A 27,199-nucleotide genomic window follows, 5' to 3' on the forward strand; every position below is an offset into this window, starting at 1 on the left:
AGAGGGCTGCAATTTTTTGTGAAAGTGTGAATAATCCTCAGTGCTGACTTAGTTTTGTTTAATCACCGGACACACACATCATCCGCTTTTCGCAAACCCACAAACACACTGTCAGAGACCCAATCCAATGAAGCGTTAATCAGGCTAACAGCTCCAGCGCCGCACAGCCTTAACGCAGCCACTCTGACATTAAGTGTAATTTAAAGATGAGATTTCAAGAGCCCTAAACGCTCCCAGGAGGATGTGTTGCGTTAGCAAATGAGTTTACAGTTAACCGTCCGCATTACGATGATTAATTCGAAGGCCTTGTGTTTTTTCATGCCTAAGAAGTGCAGCCTGTTAGATTAAAAGTCATGCAGTGGGCGATTGTTTGCTTTTCAGCGATGGCTGGTTGCATTGTTACTTCAAACTAGAAATATTTGTTTGGTTCAAGTGTATTGCAGTCATTACATTCTTCAAAGGTTTTGAAGAATAGAAAACAAGTGGTTAACTATTCAAGTGGACTGCATGTTGGCCAGAATCAGTAATGAGTTGCAAGAATGATGCTGAATTCCAAAAAATATACTACTACGCTACTCTTAATGTTTTTGCCACATTTTTAATTGACAGAAATGGTATTTTATATTGTGAATTCAGCCTGAAACTAGCTGATTTTTCAATAAGAGACTAACATGACAGACATATTAAGTGACTAATCACACAAGCACATCTACAATTGAATTTAAGCAAAGCGGTAGGCAGTAAGGCCTGTTGCAGTAATTACATAAGGCCCTGAACTGTGAGCATTTGCACATTTTGCCTTTTTTTATTCTCATTTTATTTTTTCTTTCTGCCGTGCTGGGTTATAAAAACGACAGTGTGAATCAAAAAGATAAATATTTCAAAATGTATTATATTTGTTTATAAAACCCTAAATAGAAAACATGCATTTTATTTTTCATAAATCATGTTTGTTCGTTTTCTTTTTGTGCATTCCAAGTAATATTAATCAAACTGCAGCTGGGTTGTTTTGATTAAGTAATAATTACTTAAACAACTTTAACAAAATTAAAGTTTATTGAAAGTAGTTTTTTATATGTATATTTTAAAAGTTTGTTTTTTAGCAAAAGCAAATAGCTCCATATCTCATGTTTCAGAGTTTAAAACTTGTTTAATCTTTGTAATCTCCTCAACTGACAATGTAAAGCTTTGTTGTTGTTATCATAGGCTGTATGGTTGTGATTACATGCAATACAGGGAGCTTTTTCCATGCTGCTTTAGCAAGGTTCCCTGAAAAAGTTTCGGCTTTTATTTTCCTTTTATGCCCCGAAGAAGATATCACGGGTTCATCGAAAGGTCACGCTTTATTTTGATAGTCCACTTTAGACATTCTACTAACTATAAGTAACTTTGTAACTACATGTCAACTAAATCTCATTAATTTACAACTACATATCTACTAACTCTCAGAGTAAACTGTTAGGGTATAGGTTTAGGGTTAGTAAGCTGACATACTTGTAAAGTTTCTGATAGTCAGTATGTTGTGGACCCATCAAAATAAAGTGACAGTCTACTAATACTCTAATGACTGCTAGTTGACATGTAGTTGCAAAGTTACTTACTGTTAGCAGAATGTCTTAAGTGGACCATCGAAATAAAGTGTTACCCATCAAAATTATCCATCCTCGATCACGTTTTGTCAGCTTTGACGAAAGTCCTAGTGCATCTTTTCAAAGTGACCTGAATACAGCACGCTGATTCGCTAAAATGGACTTATCTTCACAAACAACAAGCGCGCTTGCCGGTTTCTGCTGTACAATGTGAAATCGCGATGCCTTCAAAGTGGACAATACTGGCTGTTTTTGACAAAACGTGTTCGGGGTCCATATTGCGCTATATGTGGAGAGTAATGCACTGTAGGCAGTTCATTGTTTTAAAGGTGGCGTTTGTCTGTTTTTGCAAATGAACTCTACATGTATACACAACAGTTCTTTCTGGTCATCGAATCTGATTGGCTGATAGGAGTGCGATATTCTAGTGATAACAGAACTCCAACCGTTTCAACGTTTGGATCACTCCGCTTGTGGTATTAATACAGTTTTTGTGTCACAGAATGTACTTTTAAGAGTTTTTTTAGGCGAGAATGAACTTGATTAGATTTCAGATATGCAGTTTGTTAATAAAGATAACATCAATTTGAAAATTTGCTTAGACATTTTCGGAGATGTGAGCTCCAGGGTGTCTGTGGCCGCTCAGCGCTCATAAACCCGCTGAGAGCAGCCTTACCTTGATGAGTTCTTCTGCAATTTGTCGCTGGCTCTGATGTCTCTAGTGGTTAAACATGAGATTCGTTTTTGCTCATTTTGGGTAAATCTAACGGTTATTGTGTTTGGTCTCAATAATCTGTTATTTGTTCCAGAGCAAATAGTTTTGGCTTAGAGAAAAATCTCATCACGTTGTATTTTATATATATATATTCGCGTAACTAATCTAGACAGTAATTGTTCTGAAATTGTGCAGTGGAAAAATAGTTTTCTTTCTAAATAAGGACAGAAATGAAGCGATATACTGGACAAAAGTGATGTGCACCACACTGAGAGAGACAGAAGCTGTTCCTCAAGAATGCAATGGGCCTCTCTGGTGCAATGAGTCGTGATTGCATTGTGAGTTTGCGTTTGCAGACAGATATAAACCTGTGCATCCTGATCAGATTGGAGCTTGGCCAGGCTGTTGAGGAAGGTGCCATTTTTGTGTGAGTGCAACCTGAGACGAAGACAACATCTCAGGAACTTTTTCAAGGGTCTGTCACCGCCGTTTGGATTCTCTTCAAGCAGCATTTACTTATCAGCAGAAACACCAAACCCCAACGGCTGCTCTAGACAAAACCAATGGATCTCACGCACACCAGGAGACAGTGAATAATCTCAGACCATCTACCAAAGTCAAAACCATGCTACATGACCTTGCTGTGACATTATTCAGGAAACAGCAGCAGCAGCAGTTAAACCAACTGGGCTGATAAAATGTTTAAAGTTATAGGAGTGAAAATTTCACTAGAGTTTTACATAAATATTAATCAAACATTAATTATTGTTACGTAATGTTTTAATTTATATAAAAATATATATTTAATATATAGTTTAATTTAATAAATATATTTTATATTTAGTTTCTTTGAATATTACCTTTAATGTAGATTGCTTGTATTTAATTTGAGTGGTTATAGTGATTAGTAGTTGCTATTATTCTGCTCAATTTAGTTCAAGATTTATTCAACAAACAATGCCTGAAAATAGAAGCGAACATTTCAGAAACTAGATTTTTACAGAAATATTCATTAAAATGTATTATTTCATTCAAAATATATATATATTTTTTTTTTAATAAAAAGTTAATATTAAAAACAATATTTAATTTATTATTTTAATCATTTATATTTTACATAATGTTTGAAAATTCTGTTTTTGAATATTATATGTAATAATATTTTAAAATATTCTTAAGTGTAAATATGGTTGCTAGAGTGTTTTGGTTGGTTGTTAGGGTTGTTTGGGTGGTTGCTAGGGAATTGTAAGGTGGTTGCTGGGGTGTCGTGTTTGGTTTCAAGGTAGCTGCTAATTAAAAGTGTCTAATTTATCTCTATTCAAATATTTGTTATAATGCTATTTACAAATATTAAATATATTTAGATTTCATATTTGATTCATATGGTTGCAGTCTAGTTAGGAGTGATCCCTCCTTTAAGTTCTGCTGTGAGTTTAACATTCATTCACCTATTAGATGTATTATTCCTTCTTGCTTCCATAAATCTTGTTGAATGTGTTGTGGCAGTCCGAACTCAGACATTCAGATTTAGTGAGCATCAGTTTTCTCTGAAGGAGAGTAACGGAGATGTGTTTGATGTGTTGATCGTTGTGTTGTAATGAGCCGGTTTGCCCCTGCAGGTTGCTCGCAGAGGATCAGATGGTACTCGCTGTGGCTCTAGGGCAGCTCTTTACTAATGACAGGAGTGAAAGGACCGCCGCGGGCCGCAGAAACTGCACTTATGATGATCGGGGGGACGGCAGGCACAGTTTAGTGAATTACTATAATCTTTGATGCTTCTCTGGGGATTTAAACTAATTAGAGTGCTAACATTTAGTGTGATGTTGTCTAATTGGATGGAAAACAATACTGCTGCTAGAACAAATTATTGTACTGTTAAATAATAAGCTGACATGTTTATGGATTCTTCAACTTTTTATATCCTAATATAACATTCCGATATTATATTATTATATAAAAAATGCAGTCATATTATATTATAATATTTTATATATATTATATTATATTAATATATACTTTTATTAACTTAATTTTTCTATTTAATTTATTCTATATAATATAATATTCACATTGTGTTTACTTATATATATATATATATATATATATATATATATATATATATAATATATACTATTTTAATGTTATAATATAATATAATAATAACACTTAAATATAATTTTTTTAATAATGGTAGAACATTACATATAATACCATCTAATATATATATATATATATATATATATATATATATTGAAATATTATATTATATATATATAATATTTTATATAATAATGCAAACACACACACACACACATACACGTCTATATACATTTATTATTTATATTTTTATTATATTACATACAATATTTACTTATTATTATTATATGTATTATATTATAATATTATATTATAATGGTATTCATAATATAGTATTATTATATTATGTAAATAAAATAGTTTAAATATGGTCAGATATATGTAATATTTAATGTATTCATATTAAACTTTCTATATGATCTATATTCTCTAATATAGCTACATTTGAATATTTTAACATGTTTAATATTATACAGAATATTTTAATATATGATGTATATGTAATATTTTATTTTAAAATATTTTCACATAATATAATATCATATCATATAATTTTAATAATTAATTTTTATGGCAGAACATTACATATAATACCATGTTATAGATATGTTCAAATATAATATATACTAATACATGCACACATATATGTATTTATTATATATTTAATTATATTACATACAGTCTATCTATCTATCTACATACAATATATAAATATATATATATATATATATATATATATATATATAAAATATTATCATATATTATATATAATAATGTTAAATATATTAATAATGAACTTTCTATATGATCTATATTCATCTAGTTTGAATATTATATGTAATTGTATGTGAATATTATATATACATTGTAGAGTTACAGTTTTGTAAGTGTGCAGATAATATATGAATATAGTATATTAAATATGATAAATATGGGTTAAATGAAACCAAAAGCATTAAAAATGGTTGTCCCTGTTCTAAGATACTTAATTCTCTCTTCTCAGTAATCTAATTGTGGTCTGTTATTCATAGCTGTTCTCTTGTCCTGAGTTCACATTCTTTCATATAATTATGTGGATGTATTTTCAAGTCATTTATTCTGAGCCTCGTAATTTATGGCAGGAAGGGGTTTATAGGACAGGCGTGAAATTAACACCTGTTATTCTCTCAGGACCCAAATTAATTAACCTACTACCTTAATAGAGAACGACAGGCACACGGCAAGTTGTGTGTGTGTGCGTGTGTGTGTGTGTGTGTGTGTGTGTGTGTGTCCCACAAAACACGTGTTGGATTTTTTGACACCGGTGTGGAATGGACAGGGTTTCTTTGGTAGCAAAACTTCTCATTAACACTCTTACAAGTAGAAATGTTCCTTAAAAAATCTGAGCCATTTCAGCTACTTTACTGCCTTCATTTCTCTCTTCAAAGATATTCCCATGTCAGCATACCTGAACGAGCAAAATTATCAAGCGTTTTTACTAAAAAAAGTAATTTCTTCAACAAGATGTCACTGATATAATGTGACTTGTTATGTGAAAGAAAGTTGAAAATAATTATTTTAAGAGCCTCTGAAACATTTACAGTAAGAAGTAGTGTTATAACACTATAGTATATATGAAAATTCTCAATAATTTTTATTTTTATATTTTCCATTTTTATTTAAATTTTAGTCAAAGTTTTAATAATTTTGTTGTTTTTTGTAAGGTTTTTCTTTTTAAAAAATGTCTATAGTTTTTTTATATATATAAATTAGCTGAAATAAAATAAGTATTATTATTATTATTATTATTATTATTATTGAAAAAACAACTAAGGTGTTTAGTTGCACAGTGATTCAAATGAAAAATGTTTTCTTAAAAATAATATTTAAAAAAGCATATATAATTTCAAATCAGATGGTCTCAAATGGTCTTAGATTTTGTTAATCATCTTACATTAACAGGGTTATTATAGTAAGCTAAATCTAAGACCATTTGATTTGAAGTTATATGCATTATTATATTTGAATTGGCCGAATGCACAGCTGTTTTGAATGGTCATCAGTGGTGCAGGATCTGCTGAATATATTCAGAGCAGGACCGGACGGCTGAACTGCTTTCACAGTTTCTCTTTATTGTCCTTCCGGTCCAGTTCATTTGTCAGTGATTCCACATAACATAATAATGAGCAGAACTCGTTTCTGCACCATTCAGCTCAGATGAGTTATGTGTGCGCTGGGATGTCGCTGTGGTTTGTTGCTATGGAGACGTCTTGAGCAAACTTTGCAATATACATAAAGGCTTCAAGTAAGGTGCTACCAAAATACTTCCTGACCACAGATTAGTTAAGTAATGAATCTGTCTCTGTTTCTGCAGTTTGTGGCTCATCCGAACTGTCAGCAGCAGTTGCTGACGATCTGGTATGAGAATCTGTCTGGTCTTCGGGAGCAAACCATTGCAGTGAAGTGTCTGGTGGTTTTGGTCGTGGCGCTGGGACTCCCTCTGCTAGCTGTGGGGTATTGGTTCGCCCCGTGTAGCAAAGTAAGACTGTCAAAAACATGCATTGGTCCTGCAATACAATTTTAGACACACCTACTTGTTATTTATTAGTATAGTCTATTTAGGAGTATTTTCTCAGCAGGTGTAAACTTTGTGAAGTCATTTTTGTTGCTATGAGGGTTATTATAGTTAACTTAAACTAAAATCATAAATAAAAACAAAATATAAAATGGTAAACATATGATGGTAACATAAAATGTTACTTGAAATAAACATTTTTAAAAAGTATTTTTAACACATCTGGTTAAACTAAATGAAAAAGATAAATATTTTCTTGGCTTTTTGGTTTTAGTTTGTTAACAAAATAAAAAATTATATTATTTCAGCTAGTTGCTGTCATGGTGCACACACGAGGAGGATACAGGAACACGCAGACGAGAATGTAAACTCAAAATACAGTCTTTAATGTTGACAAGGCAGGGCAAGACAAGGCAAGGTAGACACAGACAGTAACACCGGGGAGTAACGAGTAGACTAGACGGGACGAAACTGAACAGGCAGGAACTTAAATACACAGGCTAATTACACAAACACAGCTGGAACAGAATTAGCTAATAATCACACTAAACAAGGACAGGAAACAAACCAAATATGGACACATCACACACGACAGAGGACTGACAGTTGCCATGGAAATATCTTCATATTAATTTAGTTTACCTTGATGTACTTAATAAAACTGAAATAAGAATGAATAAAAATGATAGAGACATGCAGTATATAAAACAAAAAAAAATCTAATAAAAATGACAAAAGCACACAACACATTTAGTAAAACTTTAACTAAAATTAAAATAAAAACAAAATCTAAAAATAAAACTGATATAAAATATTAATACAAACTATAATAGTATCTCAGTGATAGTAAAATAACACTGTTGTCTACAGTAACTGCCATTTTTAAGATGCATGCAATGCTACACTGTAAAAAAGCTGTAGATAAAACAAAGATTATTGGAGTTTTACAAAAATTCTATTTCAGTCTTTCTATTTCAAATTACATATTTAATTCAGTGTGTTACGTGCCTGAATTAAATATTTAATTCAGTGCATTTCTTTGTAATTATTTGTGAAATTTACTAGCAATTGCTGAGTGAAAATTGTTTAAAAGTAAATTTTACACATTGGTTTTTACACGATCTTTTCCATGTTTTCTCAGCTTGGTAAAATACTACGCAGTCCTTTTATGAAGTTTGTTGCTCATGCGGCCTCCTTTATCATCTTCCTGTGTCTGCTGGTGTTCAATGCGTCCGATCGGTTTGAAGGCATCACCACCCTTCCCAACGTCACCGTCACTGACTACCCGCTCCAGATCTTCAGAGTCAAGACCACACAATTCACCTGGACAGAAATACTGATCATGGTCTGGGTAGCAGGTAATGCACCAATATTTGTCATCGAGATTCATTCATTTAAATGATTTCAGCTGTACATGATCCCTTTGTAAACTAACATTTAGACAAAAAGAGATCTGCAAGATATTCGATTACAATTTAATCCCGTTGCTGTCTAGTAGTAGTAGTAGTAGTAGCCCTTTATTGTCACTAGTCACAAGTACCAGCGAAATTAGCCATCAACCTGTCCATACATACACAACATACATACAATATGACAAGGGGGTAGACAGGACAGGAAGACAGGGTAATTGAGGAAGAAATACAGCATAACATGAGGAAGGGGAAGGCGAAGCAATTGAGAGATTGAGTACATTTGTGGTTGTTCTTTCATATATAAAATTGTCAGTTTTAGTAGTACGGGCCATTTATCAAGAGGCTAAAATATTTATTTCCTGCACTGTCAGAAATAGAGTTCCTCAGTTCAGGACTAAAGCAGGATGATCGATGAACCTATCAATGGTTTCAACCTGATGAGACTGATAGAGAGTGAGCGTTTGAGTAGGTTAGAGCCAATGTTCTCTGAAGTGACTGATAATAATGTGTTTATTTAAACACTCATTTCCTTCCAGATTAGTGCTGGGTAGTAACTTTGGTAACACTTTATTTTAAGGTGTCCTTGTTACATGTTACATGTACTTACTATTATAATTACTATTAATTATTATGCATAATTACATGGAAGTAACCCTAACCATATAGTAAGTACATGTAGTTAATTCATATACTCAGTACTTAAATGGACAATTAAGGGCACCTTAAAAAAAAGTAACCATAACTTTCTGAAATTAGTGACGTTTGTAACATTTCTACAGTTTTCAAGAGTCATTTTTGTCCACGCTTAGCTTTTTACATCTTTTTTTGTAATTAATTAGGTTTTGCAGGTATACTTAGTGTAAATTTATCAGTTTAAGATTCATTTTGTCACTGTTACTGGCATCCTTATTGTTTTTGTACCAGATAGAACAGACTTTTGGGGTTGTTGCACATTTGGGGTTGGTCAGATTTTTTTTATGTTTTTGAAATAAGTCTCGTATGCTTTCCAAGGCTCCATTTATTTGATCAAAATACAGTAAAATTGTGCAATATTATTACAAATTAAAGTAACTGTTTTCCATTTTAATACATTTTAAAATGTAATTTATTCCAGTGATTCAAAGCTGAATTTTCAGCATCATTACGCCAGTCTTCAGCGTTACATGATCCTTCAGAAAACATTCTAATATTATCAGTCTTAGTTAGTTCTTTTTTGAAACCGGGTTACCTGAAATACCTGAGCTTATCTTTGAGGACGTTTCAAGGTTCCACACTCACTTTAAGAAACACAAAACAAGCAAACAAACGCTCTTCAGCATATTATTTTAGAGTCATTTAAAACGAGGCATGTTCATTCATCACTGTCGCATTGTGAAAGCATCTAGTAATGCAAGGCTTTTCACAGGAAATGCATCATTGAGAGGGCGAACCGCAGATTGAATTGGGTTTAGAACATTTTTCTGTTTCGTTTGTGGTTCAGAGAGTTCACCCACGCTGAGTGCACCTCATTACATTTGATGTAAGAAAATGTTTCGCCATTTCATCCAGGACAAGATTGCTGGGCTAACGCATTAGATGAGGGGAAACTGATACATGTTGCATGCCATGTGATGTTTGCATTACTTATTTTTCATTTTTTGGACTGTTTTCATCGAGTTTAACTTAGTCGGTGTCACCAAATATAATGTGCTGTTGCTGCAGTGTCTCTTAATAATTCATGATACTATGTGACTTTTGCTGAGTGTTTGCTTGCATGCTGCAAAAATCCAAACGTGTTGCTTGGCTTCCACCTGGATAGTGACAGAGGGACAGTCTTTCGGTCAATGACGACGACACCTTTGAAATGTTAGAGTCTAAAAGCCATCCTTATTGTGCTTGTGTTAACTGAGCAAACCTTCACTGACTGCAGAAGTGACCATGTGTGAAGTCCATTAGTAGTGTGACTTTTTTTTAAACCAAGCACACACTACAAGCCTTGAGTCATGTGGTGTGTGCTAAGCTTATGGATAATTGCATTTCTTTGATTTATGCATTTAGTTTACCCTAAGTTTATGGATAATTATTTTTTCAGTATGTTCATTTCAAGTGTGCATTCAGAATGTGTGTTCAGATTGTTTGTAGTGTGTTTTCAGAACATTTATTGACAGTGTGTCATGCTGTGGAACGCTCGTTCAAAGTGAGTTTTTAGAATATTTATTCTAGCTTAGATTTATAAAAATATTATGCAATGTAGTTAATCATTTTAACAGCATTCGCTGAGGTCCCATCATAATTTTTCTATCAGACTGTGTTCTCCTCAGGCTCTTTGATTCGTCTAATTTTTTCTCTTTCTCTCGCTATCTCTGATATTTTTAAGTAACATTTGATTGTTTTTAGTAAATAAATTATAGATTTGCAGAGTGAAATGGCAAAGTTCATTTTATTAATATGCAAATGTATAATTATTTATTACAATTTGATTACAAAACAAATTAAATTCATTTTATCAATTCACACATTAAATTAGTTTCATGAGCTGAAGGAAAAACAAACAAACAAACAAAAACCTCTATAATAAAATGCCCATATGCATAATGGTTTTGTGAACTTTAGGGTAGAAATGTGCGTCACTGTCCATCAGTTTTCAATATAATTTTCTTGAGCAAAAATACATTTTTCTAAATTTGTGACCTGGATATGATTTTGTGAGATTCGCCTCACTATTCTCATGTATTTTTCATATATCTACACAAATACTTCAGAAACGCCTTCCATTGTTTTACACATGTTCATGTCTAGGACATTTCCATCAATCTGTTTTCCGTCAGAAAGAAAGAGTGAAGGATGGATGTTTGGGTATTTTCTGGCACAGTGTAGATGCTTGAATTGCTTGAGTTGGAAGTCACCACAAGAAATGATAGCTACTCTGCAAAACTTGTCTTGTTCAGTTCATTCAACCCACAAAAATAACATTATTTCTATTTTCAACTACACTGCTGTATAAGCTACTGCTGTGCCTCTGTTTTCTGCAGGAATGATGTGGTCAGAGTGTAAGGAGCTCTGGACGGAGGGACCGAGGGAATATATCATGCAGCTGTGGAACGTTCTGGATTTCGGCATGCTCTCCATCTTCATCGCCGCATTTACTGCCCGCTTTTTCGCCTTCCTACAGGCAATGAAAGCCCAGGAGTATGTGGATGAGAATATCCACGCTCCAGACCTCTCACTGGTCACACTGCCGCCAGACATTAAATATTTCACATACGGTGAGAAAGAATCTGAGCACTGCTCGCTTTCAAAGAGAATCTGAGAGAACACACTTTTAAAATACATATAAAAAACATATAATGTTTTTTTGTTTTTTTACATGCAAGGATTTGCTGATGGGTGTGCACACCATAGTAATTTAATGAAACAAAATAAATGTAAAACAACTAAACCAAAATTTCCTGTATTTCCAGCGAGAGACAAGTGGGTTCCATCGGATCCTCAGCTTATCTCTGAGGGTCTGTATGCCATCGCTGTGGTCCTGAGCTTCTCTCGTATCGCCTACATCCTCCCGGCCAACGAGAGCTTTGGGCCACTGCAGATTTCCTTGGGACGAACTGTGAAGGACATCTTCAAGTTCATGGTCCTCTTCATCATGGTCTTCCTCGCATTCATGATTGGCATGTTCATCCTCTACTCTTACTACCTGGGGGCAAAGGTTAACCCCGCCTTTACCACGTGAGTGACATGCACGCACTGCAACATATATTGAGGAAAATATAAAAATATGTATAATTAGGGATGGGTATAACTATACATATTTTCAAATGCACTGGTAGAGTCAAGCAGGTATATATGAATTAGTTAATTCCTACATATTCTTGTGCTAAAGACAACTATTACACATAAAACAAACAAGCAAAAAAACAGTCGATATAGCCGATCTGCTAATATCTGTCCTGCGCACTCAAACTGAGTGCTCTCTTCTCTCTATCATAAGACAAGACCCCTTACTGCTGATTGGCTACGAGTGTGTTTTGGGACTCGGTCCAACGCTGTGACCAAAAGCGTTTTTCAAAAATCACTTAGTGCACCTTTAACCAGTAAACCTCAAAAACTGACTAGTCAGCTGTTGCAATGACTAGTTGACAATTTTACATTATAGAAATAATTGTTTCAAAAATTAATTTTAATATTAAAATTATTTTTATTTATATTTATTTTTTATGTTTAAGGTAAATTGTAATTTTTAATTTGCAATTAGTTTTACAAAAATAAACTAACTAGTCTAGTCAACTTCATAAATTGACTAGTCAGCTGTTGCAATGAATAGTCAAGCATCCTTACCCACTTATCACACATTTCTAAGTACATTGAAACAATTACTTTTACAATAAATTAAAGTTAAATAGTTTTTTAAATTAGCAATTAGTTTCACAAAAAATTATTTTATTTACCTAAAAATTATATAATTTTAAAATTACTATATAAAATTAACAGTATTGACAGCTTAATTCAAGTGAATTCCTTTCATGTCTACTAGGACACATACGTGCGCTAACAACAATTATTACAAATAAAACAACAACCACAATAAAACAATCCAGAAAAACTAACTAACGTCACAACCTGACTGGTCAGGTAGCAATGACCACCCTGACCAACTTAACACATATTTGCAAATACTTCAAAGCAATTAGTTTTACAAAAATCATGTTGATAAATTAAAATTATTTTTAACTGATTTTTGCATTTATTTAGTTACATTTTTGTCTAATTAGAAGTTAATTCCACCAAAATATTTTTATTTGTATACAATGATTTATAAACTGTTTTAAACTCTTTAAAATAACAAAATTGTAAACAATTTAAGTGATTAAGTGATTTTTTTTTTAGAATTAAGTTTGCCTTGTTTTAGATGGACTTTTTTTTTGTTACTCATCTTACCACAATAAATGTGACTCTTGTGCAAGATGGTCATAAATATACCACATGCAGCTTCTCAACTCAGTGTAAGGCTCTGTGGTCTGTCAGGTGGAGCATCTGTAGTGAAAGTGTCAGTACTGTGAAATGAACTCTTGGTTTCCCAGCATCAAATGTGAGGCTGTCAAGCGCTAGAGCTCATTTCACGCTAGAGTGCCTCCAACAGGATAAGGTTTGTTTCACAGCAAGTCAGAGGCAATCAAACCTACAAGTCCTACAAGTCAGCGTGTGTGTGTGTCTGTGTGTGTGCGTGTGTGTGTGTGTACTGCATGTACTCACTGTAGACTCCTGAGATTCAAGTCTGGAGTTGTTTCCTCAACCCCATCATTCTTGTGTCTGTGAGTGGAAGATGTTCATTTTCACAGCTGATCTCCAGGGATGTAAAGCAGATTTGCATTGCTGTCATTCTCCTCATCTAGTCTCTAGACATTTGCTTTCCCGGAAGATTTCATCTGATTGTCTAGAGCACCTGTAGATTTTACTTAAGTTACTTACTGTAATTGTTCTGATGTGCATTCAAAGGCAAAATATGCAGACCATATGTTTTCACTCACACCAAGCATTATAAGTAAGTTTGAAGGACATGCATAAGAAAATTACTGAAACAAAAATGTAAAATGGGTTACGGACACTTCACGTTGACCTTAAACACTCTCTTCCCACTTGTCTGTGTTCACAGGGTTGAGGAGAGTTTTAAAACTCTCTTTTGGTCCATATTTGGGTTGTCTGAGGTGTCTTCTGTGGTGTTGAAATATGATCATAAATTTATCGAGAACATTGGCTATGTGCTGTACGGAATCTACAACGTTACCATGGTGGTGGTTCTGCTCAACATGCTTATTGCCATGATAAACAGCTCATACCAGGAAATAGAGGTGAGATATTTTTCCCATGCACTATTTAGAGAACTTCACTGAGCGTGAGATTGCCAACACCGATACTTGTGCCAAAAGGAAACATATGAACAAGCTAATCATAATCAAGATTATAAAAAGCTATGATTGAGAGGTGAATACTAAAGAAAAAAATCTACTGTACACTAAAAATAAAGGTTCAAAAAGACGGTTTTTGTAGCAATGCAATAGAAGAACCCTTTTTAGTTCCCCTAAGAACCTTTGAGTAAACTGATCTTAAAAGAACCTTTTCTTAGTGTAAAAAAAATTATGATCTAACGAATCATTTTCCATGATAAAGAACTTTTTGTGGAATGGAAAGATCCCATGGATGTTACAGGTTCTTCAGTGGACCATCAACGACAATAATGAACCTTTATTTTTAAGGATGTGTTCATGTTATAGATTGTTAAAGGAATAGTTCACCCCAAAATTTAAATTTGCTAAAAATGTACTCACCCTCAGGCCATCCAAGATTGTTTGTGTCTTCATGGGAAAAGATTTGGAGAAATTTAGCATTGCATCACTTGCTCACCAATGGATCCTCTGCAGTGAATGGGTGCCGTCAGAATGAGCGTCCTAACAGCTGATAAAAACATCACAATAATCCACAAGCAATCCACACCACTCCAGTACATCAGTTGACATCTTGTGAAGCAAAAACTGTGTGTTTGTAATAAACAAATCCATTAAGACATTTTTAAAGGGATTGTTCACCCAAAAATGATGTAGATAGCTTTCTTTCTTTTTTTTTCTTTTTTTATTGTTAACAAAAAGCAACTGTACAAATTTAAAACCCACCCCAACCCATCCCACCCCTTGGTAGACTTAGAAAATAAATAAATAAATAAATAAATAGCATAAAATAAATAATAAACACATTAATTCATATTAATAGCTAAAAAAATAACAATAAAATAATTTTTACAAAGATTTTAGAAAAGAAGATACAACATTAAAAGCTGAATGCCATGAATTTACACTTTTCACATTAGATCCATGTATACGAGAAGTAGAGAGTTCCATTGAGATAATGTCCAACAAATACACAGTCCAGGTTCTTCTGTCCATTGTGTGAGGAGGATTCCAACGGTTGACTAGCAATTTGTTTTGCTGCTGTGAGAGCAGCTAACAGTAAACATCTTTGTTGGACGGACAAGGTGAAGTCCCAAATGTCATTCATGAAAAAATGGCGCGTAGTCAAACATATCTCAGTACCCAACAAATATGATAGGTTCTGTGAGAGCGGAGTCCAAAAAGGTGGGAGAGAGGGGCACTCCCCCCAAAAAATGCAAAAACGTGCCTAAAACTCCTTGGGAACAGAGGTTACACTTAGGAGAACACTACAGATTCACATAAAAACGTTTTATTGCAGTCAAGTAAACCCTATGCAGCAATTTCCAATGAATCATTTGGTGATTAGGGTTTTTAGAAGACAATTTGAACATACCCCATACCTGATCGGAAAATAAAACATGTACATCTTCGTTAAGATCCTTAGCCGAAACAGTTGTAATAGATAAAGGTTTGTATGAATGCTCAAGAAGAACGAGATAGATGACATAGCAGATAGCAGAGGAGGGAGATTCCTCAGAAGGAAGGATTGGTTTGCACAAATATTACGCCATGTGTCCGTAGGGCCGATCTAATGCGCAAATACATAAAACAGGAGGTGCCTGGCAGATTATATTGAGTTTTAAGATTCTGGAAGGATTTTAAACCATTATGGTCATAAATATCTCCCAGAATGTTTACTTTATTATGAGTCCATTGCGGACAATGAAATGGAGTACTGCCTGACAAAAGGTTATTATTGTGGAAAATAGGCGAATGCCTATACCATTTTGTAATTAGTTGTGAACATCTTTCAACATCCCTCCATGTGGAGAGGAGATAGGTTACAATGGGGCCAAACCGAGATTTACACTGCCTAAGAGGAACTCCTGAAAAAACAAGATGCTTCGATTTATACGGATAAACGATAGATTCCTCAATTGCTCTCCAAGACACAGAAGCATCAGGATCAAACCAAACTGCTAAAGGGCAGAGGGAAAAGGCTTGAACATAAAGTCTAAAATTAGGGAAAGAAAGACATGTAATCTACATCGTTGTAAGGTAGTCAATACGAGGACCTTGCCCATCCCATATATACCATGAAACACATGCATCTAGTTTATTCCAGTAGCCAACCGGTGGAGCAAGAGGAATTATGGAAGAAAATAAATTAATACGTGGGAGAACATTCATTTTAATCACCGATATACAAGCCTGAAAAGAAGTAGGAAGACGAGACCAATTTTCCAAATCTGAGGATACTTTGGCTAGAATACTATTATAGTTTGAGACGATTTCCTGCAGGGAAGGAAAAACATCTATCCCCAAGTACTTAAAGTTTTGAACCTGTAACTCTCCCTTCAAGCAGGGGTGACCACAAAAAGCGCTAATAGTCATAGACTGATCGCAAAAATAAGTTTATTAATACAAATAAACCAGTATAACAAAATAAATACAAACAACAAGTAACAGACATTCATTTCCCCTCAAAAAAGGATATTAATAGCCAGCCAACCCTCCATAAACCCCAACACAATCCACACAAAATAACCCAAAAAAAGAAGGAAATTACATAAACACCCTCCAATTCTTACTGAATGTAAAAAAACACCTCACTCAAAAGAAAGTACTCCAAATCAACGGTTAATTTCACTGCAAACATAACCCTCATGCAAATAAATAATTCATGTGTTTTAAAGCATCAACAGATGCTTTAAAACAACAAGGGGTACAAAGGTTGGCTGAGTCCCACATGAGACTGGGAAGTGATACACAAACAAAAACCAGGAAAAAAAAATAAAACACTCTGCTAGCCAGTCCGATTCACAACAGTCACCAAATCGTAATTGTGCTGGAGGCATACAGCGTGCACATGCAAGCACCGGCTAGCTGAGAACGTGTAACAAACACTGGAGGAACAGCGAGCAACTAAACCTAATACTAAAAACACAAAACACAATAAACAATATATTAAAAGGAAAATGGCTCCAATGCTTAATTTATTATTTTAATGGGATTAAAATAATGGAAACAAAACACTAACAAACCCCATAAAAAACCTCTGCAATTACCTGCAACACCGCCATCAATCCCAAACTAAGGTTTTCCAGATCAAAGAATAAGGAGTGTGACCATCAGCAAACAAATCCACGATGCTTACATCTACATTAAAAACATAATACCCTATTTTAATAAAACAAGGCTTTATTAGCAAAACAACCTATGTTCGTTTAGCCTACCTGCTCGCCCGGACCATGTGCACAATCAAACACAGAGGTACTACACGTACAGAGGAAAGCACGATGTTTGTCTGCATTAAAAACAAAATAACCTAATTTAATAAAAAGCCTTGTGAATACAAGGCCAAACAATCAATATTCACTTAGCCTACCTGCTCACCCAGACCATGTCCATGCACCAACGAACAGGGAAGTGCTACCAGACAGGCTCTCCCACACAAAAAGATCGGACCCCATCTTCAGGCATCCTTTCAGGTGCCTGCAGCCTCAAACTACCTGATTGACCACGCCCCTTACTACTTAGTCACCTCCCTGGCTACAAACCAATGGAATAGATATAGAAAGGGACATGGAATCAATTTTAGAATTGAGGGGAAGTAAACATGACTTACTCCAATTAATTTTAAACCCATAGAGAGAGATCCAAAATTGTCAAATAAATTCAACACATGAGGAATAGAATGTGACGGCTTCTCCAAAAACAATAACATATCATCAGCAAACAAAGAAATATGATGATAAGTATTCCATATAATTATGGGAGGAATAGTTTCAGATTGTCGGACTGCTTGAGCTAAGGGTTCCAAGGATAGGGCAAATAACAGAGGAGACAGCGGGCAACCCTGACGAGTACCTCGATGTATAAAGAAAGGGTTAGAGCGAACAGCACCTGTGAGAACAGTGGCTGCTGGATTGGCATACAGAACTTTTATCATATTTATGAAACTCGATTCCAGACCCAGATGCTGTAGAACCACCCATAAATAGTTCCATTCTAGCTGGTCGAAAGCTTTCATCTTATCTAGAGACAATACTGCGCAGGGGGAGGATAAACTATTATTATAATCACAGATTATAATATGATATAATCTGCGTAAATTAGCCGAAGATGAGCGAGATTTAATGAATCCTGTTTGGTCATGATGAACTAGTCTATTCATAAATTTCTCTAGATGACGGGATAGTACTTTCAAAGAAAGTGGCCGGTAACTATAACAGGAAGTCGAATCTTTAACTTTTTTTAACAAGAGAGAAATAACAGCTATATTAATAGATGGGTGAAATGAGCCTTGAGTAACTGAAAAATGTATCATATCTAACATGAGGGGGCCTAAATCCAACCAAAAAGTAGTATACAATTCGATTGGAATGCCATCTATGCCTGGGGATTTCCCCTTGTTCATAGATCGAATTACTGACTCCAGCTCCTGAAGAGTGATCGGTTCACCAGGTATTCCGAATCTGAATCTGCCAGCCTAGATAAATCAAGGTTGGACAGAAAAGATGCAAAAGAGTCAGGGTCACCATCAGCAGAAGTAGTATAGAGGTTAGAGTAAAAAGAGTGAAAGGCTATATTAATGTCTTTTGGGTCTGTCATAATGAGCCCAGATTGGGATTTCACAGCTGAAATATTAGCACATTTTTTACTGTTGCGTAATCTTAAGGCTAAAAGGTGGCTTGGTCTACACCCTTGAAAATAATAATTCTGCCTGGATCTTTGGATCAGGAATTCTGCCCTGGATCTCAGTAATGAATTGTATAGAAACAACGCTGATTATCTCTAGTCAGATTCTGGAGCTGTGATTCCAGTTTAACTATCTTTTTATGTCGGTTTTTCTGAAGGAAAGAGGCATATGAGATTGAGTTATTCCTTATAAATCCTTTAACTGCATTCCAAAGTGTTCGAGGATCATCCTCTGAACCTTGGTTAATTTCAATAAACTCAGTAAATTTATTTCTGAATTCACTGCAAAAATTTCCATCCTGTAACAATTTAGGGTTAAATCGCCATCTAGTGGCATGAGATGACCGAGGGATCAAAGATAATCTGCACAAATTTCCATCATGATCCGACAAAGATAAGGAACAGATATCGGCATCACGAACAGCTGAAGATAAAGAAGTAGGGTCACACTTTATATTAGGTGGCCTTAACTACTATGTACTTACATCAAAAAATAAGTACAATGTACTTATTGTGTTCATACTGTATTGCAAAACACTATTGCTGCTATTGAGGTGGGATACGGGTAAGGTTAGGGACGGGTTTGGTGGTATGGGTTGGTTTAAGGGTGGGTTAAGGTGTAAGGGATGGGTCAACAGTGTAATTATAAATGTAATTACAGAAATTAATTACAGATGTAATTACATATAGGTATTTTTAAAAATATAAGTACAATGTAAAAACATGTATGTACACAATAAGTGCATTGTACCAAATGATTAATTTAAATGTAAGTACATAGTAGTTAAGGCCACCTAATATAAAGTGGGACCAGAAGTAGAAATTAAAATATAGTCAATTCGCAAATAGGATTTATGAGTAGCAGAAAAGAAAGTGAAAGATTTAGCAGAAGGGTTTAATAAACGCCAACTATCCCCCAACGAGGATGAGGTTACACATTGCCGAAATTTGTCAGAACACAAAGCTTGAGAGTGTGATTCCTTTGGTCCAGATCTATCCAAGATATGCGACATTACAGAATTTGTATCTGCACCCAATACAATTTCAAAATCTGAAAACTTCAAGACATAGGTTGACAAAACAGAGAAAGAAGTAGGGTCAGGAGTACAAGGGGCATAAACTGAGAGAAATACAGTGAATTTTGATGTGAGAGGACAACAGGAGATGGAATTTTTCACTGGAGAAAGCATTATTATAGATTATGTACTCGTATTTTGGCCAGAAGCAACAAGACAGCAACAGAAGTTTCTACTTTACAAGACATTAACTGATGGACTGGAGTCGTGTGGATTACTTGTGGATTATTGTGATGTTTTTATAAGATGTTTGGACTCTCATTCTGATGGCACCCATTCACTGCAGAGGATCTATTGGTGATCAAGTGATGTAATGATATATTTCTCCCAATCTGTTCCGATAAAGAAAAAACTCTTGTATATATTTTAAGGCCTAAGGGTGAGTACGTTTTCAGCAAATTTTCATATTTGGGTGAACTATTCCTTTAAAGGCTTCTTTGCCAAAAATGCATCTGGAATCAGATCAGACTTGTCCTCTGTCTCTCCAATAGTCCCCTGGGAGAAAGTGATGTCTGACGCTTTTGATAGTGCTGCTGTTAAAATGACTGTAATCTTTCAGAGGGACTCTAAGTGCCTTTGAGGGCCATAGACGGGGTTTCGACTCTCGTTGAGCAATTATACTTGTGCAAATGGCCTATACTTCAGATTTCTGAGAAGAGGCATTTAGCATCTATTGCTGGCTGAAAATTGAATTCTTATACAACACTAAACCTCAGCTTAACCCTTGCTGTGCTGTTCTGAAAATCCTATATCTAATTTGGTTTTCCTGGTCAAAAATGACTGGCCTTTCATTACCTCGTATTATGCTATATTATCAAAAAAAATTATTTATCAAAAAAATAAAAAAGAATATATATATATATATATATATATATATATATATATATATAATTTATCCTTTTTTGGGCGGGGGATTATTATACACTGTGTGAACAATATAAGTATGTTTTTGTCCAATGTGATAACATTAACTAGCATGGTCTAGAAAAAGAAGATCCTCACTGGGTCAAAATGACCAAAACACAACATAAGGGTTAACCCTTATTCCTAGTCTTAACCTCAGATCTATTCAGTTCTAAATGAAGCAGAAAATAACATACATGTTGAGACGATATCTTCGCCCTGTTTCTGACCTCTCTCTTGATGATTTCTAATAGTTTTATACAGTATCTAATGGTCTGTTTCTCGCAGGATGATGCAGATGTGGAGTGGAAGTTCGCTCGGTCTAAACTCTGGCTCTCATATTTTGACAATGGCAAGACTCTCCCGCCTCCTTTCAGCATCGTCCCCAGTCCGAAGTCCTTTTATCTGTGTATCAAGAGACTGATCAACCTGCTCCGGTGTCGCCGGCGCCGCCTGAAAAAAGACGTGGAGCTGGGCATGGACAACTCAAAGTCCAGAGTATGTGTCTGTTGTTGTTTATTGCTTGTATTTGTGTGTCAGGGTTGCACAAAATACAGATTTTTAAGAACTGGCTTTTTTTGGTTTATGAGTGTGAATTTGAATTGAATTGGCCAAAATACACAGAAAGTTGAATTGGAATTTAAGTTGAAAGACAAGAAGAGGAATGTTTTGATTTGGAGTTCAAAATCTATTTTATTTACTACCTGTTTTATATTTTTATAAATCTAATGATATATATATATATATATATATATATATATATATCATTAGATTTATGTTTATTTAACTACATGTACAATACAAATAAATACATTACATACATAGATACACATAAAATATAATATTTATATTTAATTCCATTCAATCCCTATTTAGTAGATATTTTAAAAATGAATTTATAAAACTAATTAAATTAGTTTACTTCAATTTATAATACAGTTTATTATGTCTTAGTGTTTACATTTTAATCTTCAAATAGTAGATGTATAAAATTTTATTTTAAATCTAATTATATATTATATATATTTAAAAATATATTAAAATATGTATTAAATCATAAATTTGTTATATAAATTGCAACCCAAATTCCGGAAATGTTGGGACTTTTTTTTTTATTTGAATAAAAAGAAAACTAAAAGAATTTCAAATCACAAGAAACAATATTTTATTCACAATAGAACATAAATAACATAACAAATTTTTCAACTGATACATTTTCAAATTGTATGCACAAAATTAGCTCAATTCAAATTGTATGCCTGCTACAGGTCTCAAAACAGTTTGAAGACGTCTGGGCATCGAGGTTATGAGTTTCTGGAGTTTTGGTGTTGGAATTTGGTCCCATTTTTGCCTGATATAGGTTTCCAGCTGCTGAAGGGTTCGTGGTCATCTTTGACGTATTTTTTGATTAATGATGCACCAAATGTTCTCTATAGGTGACAGATCTGGACTGCAGGCAAGCCAATTCAGCACCCGGACTGTTGAAATAGCTGCAGTATGTGGGGTTTTGCATTGTTAGGGTTAGGGTTAAGCCTTCCCTGAAATAGATGTCGTCTGGAGGGGAGCATATTTTGCTCTAAAACCTTTATATACCTTTCAGCATTCATAGTGCCTTCCAAAACATGCAAGCTGCCATTCCGTATGCACTTATGCACCCCCATACTATCAGAGATGCTGGCTTTTGAACTGAATGCTGATAAGACACTGGAAGGTCTCCCTCCTCTTTAGCCCGGAGGACACGGTGTCCGTGATTTCCAACAAGAATGTCAAATTTGGACTTGGCTGACCATAGAACACTTTTCCACTTTGAAACAGTCCATTTTAAATGAGCCTTGGCCCACAGGACACGACGGCGCTTCTGTACCATGTTCACATATGGCTTCCTTTCTGCATGATAGAGCTTTAGTTGGCATCTGCAGATGGCACAGTGGATTGTGTTTACCGACAGTGGTTTCTGGAAGTATTCCTGGGCCCATTTAGTAATGCCAATGACAGAATCATGCAGATGAGTGATGCAGTGTTGTCTGAGGGCCTGAAGACCACGGGCATCCTACAAAGGTCTTCGGCCTTGTCCCTTACGAACAGAGATTTCTCCAGTTTCTCTAAATATTTTTATGATGTTATGAACTGTAGATGATGAGATTTGCAAAGCCTTTGCAATTTGATGTTGAGGAACGTTGTTTTATAAAGTATAAAAACGTTGTTTTTAAAGTATTCCTAAATTGAGATCCCCATGGCTACAAAAGCTTATGAATCATAAGAATGAGTTTATTTCAGAAAGTAAAAATGCAGAAACTTTCCTGTAAGGGGTAGGTTTAGGTGGATTTAGGTGTAGGGTTGGTGTAGGGCGATAGAAAATACGGTAAAAACCATTACGCCTATGGAGAGTCCCTTCAAGGATAGCTGACCAGACTGTGTGTGTGTGTGTGTGTGTGTGTGTGAGAGAGCTCTTGAATGATGCATGATATCTTCTCTCAGTGTGATAATTCACTCAACACCATTAATTTTCTGCCTCCATTCTCAATAAGACTGTTCTTTTTGTTCAGTGAGAATAAGCCACAATGATCTATCTGTCCAATAAAGCCCATATAATACCTCCTTATGTCATTAACTTATCGACATTTCCCAAGCCAAACCGGTTTTTAGTGTTTCCACGAAAAAAGACAGATAGTTCTGTCCTTATTTAGCCTGCGGAGAGAATCGATGGCGTTTCAATGCAGAATTGAGGGGAGCAAGCTCTGATGAAGAGGTGAGAGATGATTATTGCTTCCTCAGGGCAAATGACACTTCATCTCCTATGCGAGTGTGAGCACATGTCCACAAAATCACGAGAGTAACCGCATTATTGTGATTCATGTGATTCAGGCCTCCGTCTAATTCACTCTGATCAGGCCAGCGTCTCCCGTGGCTGAGTAATTGAAAAACTGACAAGAACATGTACAGAACCACATCTACAAGACACGGAAGAGAGGGCTCATCTGGTGGTTGCCTGTATGGCTGCTGTTGCTGATGTTGAATCAGTCGCGTGAGCATCAGGGAACATTCACTCATGCACAGGGACATTCAAGCTGTTATGAGTTCAATTATAATCGCATCAGATTGTAATTTGTGGTTTTCAAACAACTACCACAGGCTGTTGTTTGTGTCTGGCTTTACAGTAAGAACTGTTGAACTACACTGTAAAGAATCTGTAAAATGGGGCACAATGTATTGTACATCATATTGATTTTTTTTACAGGTGTTTTACCTGTATTTTGATTTTTGCACATCATTGCATTATGTTTTAGGGTTGATGGAAATGTCCATTACTGGATTACCGGATAATGTCCTGGCAGAAAATGTCTGGTGCATGGTCTTCTGTTTGAGAATTAGTGTTATTTTAGTGTTAATTACTATTTAGTGATATTTTAAATATCTTATATTTTCAGTTTATATTTTAATTTAGTTATTTCATTATATGCATTTCACATATTTATTCCTTGTTTGTTGTTTTTTCAGTATTTTACAATATTTCTAGCATTCATGTAGAAAAATATAATATTCTATATAGCCTTTTAATATTTGTTTATATTACTGTTTTAGTAGTTACTTTAGTAGTAACTAAAATGAGATATTTTGCTGCAGCTTTTTATTATTATTATTATATTTAATTTGATTTCAGCTTTATTTCAATTACTTTTTTTTTAATGGTTTTAGTTAACATTAACAACTGCTGAGAAAGTCTTCAGTGATTTCAGTGGTTTGTTACGCTCCCTGGTGGCCAAGAATTAGAGATAATTTAATTTTACATTTATTTGCTCCTGAAATTGTATCCATTTCTGAATGTTTACTTACATGCTTAAAACTGCAGTTTCTGCAATCTGCAACCACTGTTTATGTCATTAGTGTCTTTATTCTGTTGTTTGTTTAATTTCTTGTGATTTATTTTAGTTTTTTTATTTATTAACTGTTAACTTAAATATTTGAATTATTACTTGATTGTAAAAATGGCTTCATGCCATTTCTTCATTTGTTAACATTTAATTTTATATTTAAATATTTTATATTATTAATATAACATGTATATTATTCATATTAATATTATAAATCAATGTATGTAAATGAATTAATAAATAAATAAATAGGATTTATTGTGGTACTGAAATTGGAATCAACACCACTTGTGAAATTGTGAAAATTTTATTGGTTTTGATCTCAACTACTGAAATCCGTTAATCAGTTATTGAAAGCCCTGTGAGGTCATCATCAATAATCAATATTTCTCAATGCTTACAGCTGAACCTCTTCACCCAGTCCAGCATGAGGATGCCAGACTCTCACAGCTTCAACAGCATCCTAAATCAACCTACACGCTATCAGGCAAGACCGCCATCACGTCTCTCTCTCTCTCTCGCTCTCTCTTGTTCATATGATGAATCATCACTGCAGAGTTCACCCTTATACATTTCTCTGATCTTCATTTTGTCTGATTTCCTCACACAGCAAATTATGAAACGTCTCATCAAACGCTATGTACTGAAAGCACAAGTGGACAAAGAAAATGATGAAGTGAATGAAGGTGAAGTGTGATTTACATTGAGATTCTTGTTTGCCATAAAACCAACCAATCGGATATTAAAAAACGATGATTCTATGATAAAGCTAATATAATTAAGATGTAATAATTCTCAGATTAAGTCTCACAAAAATATGTCCAGGTCATATTGCACCTCATAATTGAAAGAAAAATAAATTAAGTAAATAAATATAAAGATTAAAAAAATAATCATATTTTGATTACAGAATATTAAGCCTATTTAAGGATTTTTTTTTGTTGTTGTTGTTATTTACATGACAGTTATGCACATTTTACCCCCAAATGAGTTCATATTTTCATCTATATTTGTGTTTGAGCTGTAGGTGAGCTGAAGGAGATCAAGCAGGATATTTCCAGTCTGCGATATGAGCTGCTGGAGGAGAAATCTCAGGCCACAGAAGAGCTCTCACTCCTCATACAGAAACTCAGTGACAAACTCAACACGCGACCTGCCCATCCACACTGACACAAATCAACGGTGAAGTCATTCTTTATGTGAAATACTTTATTCTATTCCACTTTAATATGCAGAGATCCTGAGCTTTGTCTGAACAATGGCAGATGAGGGGGAGCGTCTTGCTGTTTATTGCATCCTGTCTTTATTCTTTCCCAGCATTCCTTGCATGAGAACCTGTATTAGAGTAATTGTAAAACTACAAAGTTAATAGATGAAATATTAGTGGTCAAGTGTCCATAAATCCTTTAGGATGGAGAGACCTTCTGAGAGCTTCTAGCACAAATCTATGCAGGGTAAATGTTTATCTGTATGTCAGCATGTGACAAATTATTATTAATAATATTATTTATTGTTAGTCACTTTAGTTGTTGTTTTGTTACAGTCATTTTAACTGTGTGAACAGAAGTTAATTAGCAGTTTACTGGTTTTCTGTTTAATTAATATTCAGGACTTGTTGCCTGAATCTTATTTCAAGCAATAGTTTGTCCAAAAATGAAAATTCTGTCACCATCGTTTATCAAACCCGTATTATTTATTTCTTTGTGTGAAATACAAAAGGAAGAAATTTGAGCTGCACTTTTACTTATACGACGAAAGTAAATGGTGGTTTATTATGGAAACCTCCAAAATATTCCTTTAAGAAGTGTTTTTGTTTGTTTTAGATGTGTTTTGTTTGTTGGTTTTGTGATGTCAGACCTTAAAGGGGGTTGTGCAGATCATGATATTTAAAATATTATTTTGTGTAAAAACCTGGATTTTGAGTCAATGCGGTTTTTTAGTGGCATTATGAATTGTTGGTCCATAGAGGGCATCATTTCATTTCACAAAGTTCAAATCTGCAGTCTTAAAAAACTCGAGGCTCTCTTGATGAATTATGCATGTAGGCTATAGCCAAATGAAAATCAGTAGATTACATATTTCACGATAGATACAGTACATCTGCAGTATAGGCAATATATATTTAGGATCAGAGCAGGGCTACTCAACAAAAAATGTGTGAAAATATGTCAATTCAGTTTGGTTTTTGCTTGCATTTTTTTTTTTTTTTTCATTTACTTAGATGTTTAAGCTATGCATTTTCATATAATTATCAATTAAATTATTTTAGAGGGAAATCTGAGAGATGTAACTAAGACATATATAAATGTTACTGTAATACAATAGCATTGAGACTCTAAATTTGACATTTTTAATGTTTTCTATATAAAATCTATTCATG

General features: G+C 34.4%; 1 protein-coding gene across 2 annotated transcripts in view; it reads left to right on the forward strand.

Annotated features, from left to right (window-relative positions):
* trpc3 (transient receptor potential cation channel, subfamily C, member 3) overlaps positions 1-27,199 on the forward strand; it is a 39,112-nt gene extending 11,913 nt beyond the window's left edge. For both annotated transcript variants that reach the window (XM_079390684.1, XM_079390685.1), the window contains 9 exons: positions 6,755-6,919; positions 8,097-8,313; positions 11,379-11,612; positions 11,808-12,072; positions 13,997-14,192; positions 21,236-21,445; positions 25,223-25,306; positions 25,430-25,505; positions 25,847-27,199. In XM_079390684.1, coding sequence (XP_079246810.1) covers positions 6,755-6,919; positions 8,097-8,313; positions 11,379-11,612; positions 11,808-12,072; positions 13,997-14,192; positions 21,236-21,445; positions 25,223-25,306; positions 25,430-25,505; positions 25,847-25,989 — 1,590 coding nt within the window. In that variant the 3' untranslated portion in view covers positions 25,990-27,199. The remainder of the gene's footprint in view (positions 1-6,754; positions 6,920-8,096; positions 8,314-11,378; positions 11,613-11,807; positions 12,073-13,996; positions 14,193-21,235; positions 21,446-25,222; positions 25,307-25,429; positions 25,506-25,846) is intronic.

Source organism: Barbus barbus (genome assembly GCF_936440315.1).
Source record: "Barbus barbus genome assembly, chromosome: 33".
In the NCBI taxonomy this organism is placed as follows: Eukaryota; Metazoa; Chordata; class Actinopteri; order Cypriniformes; family Cyprinidae; genus Barbus; species Barbus barbus.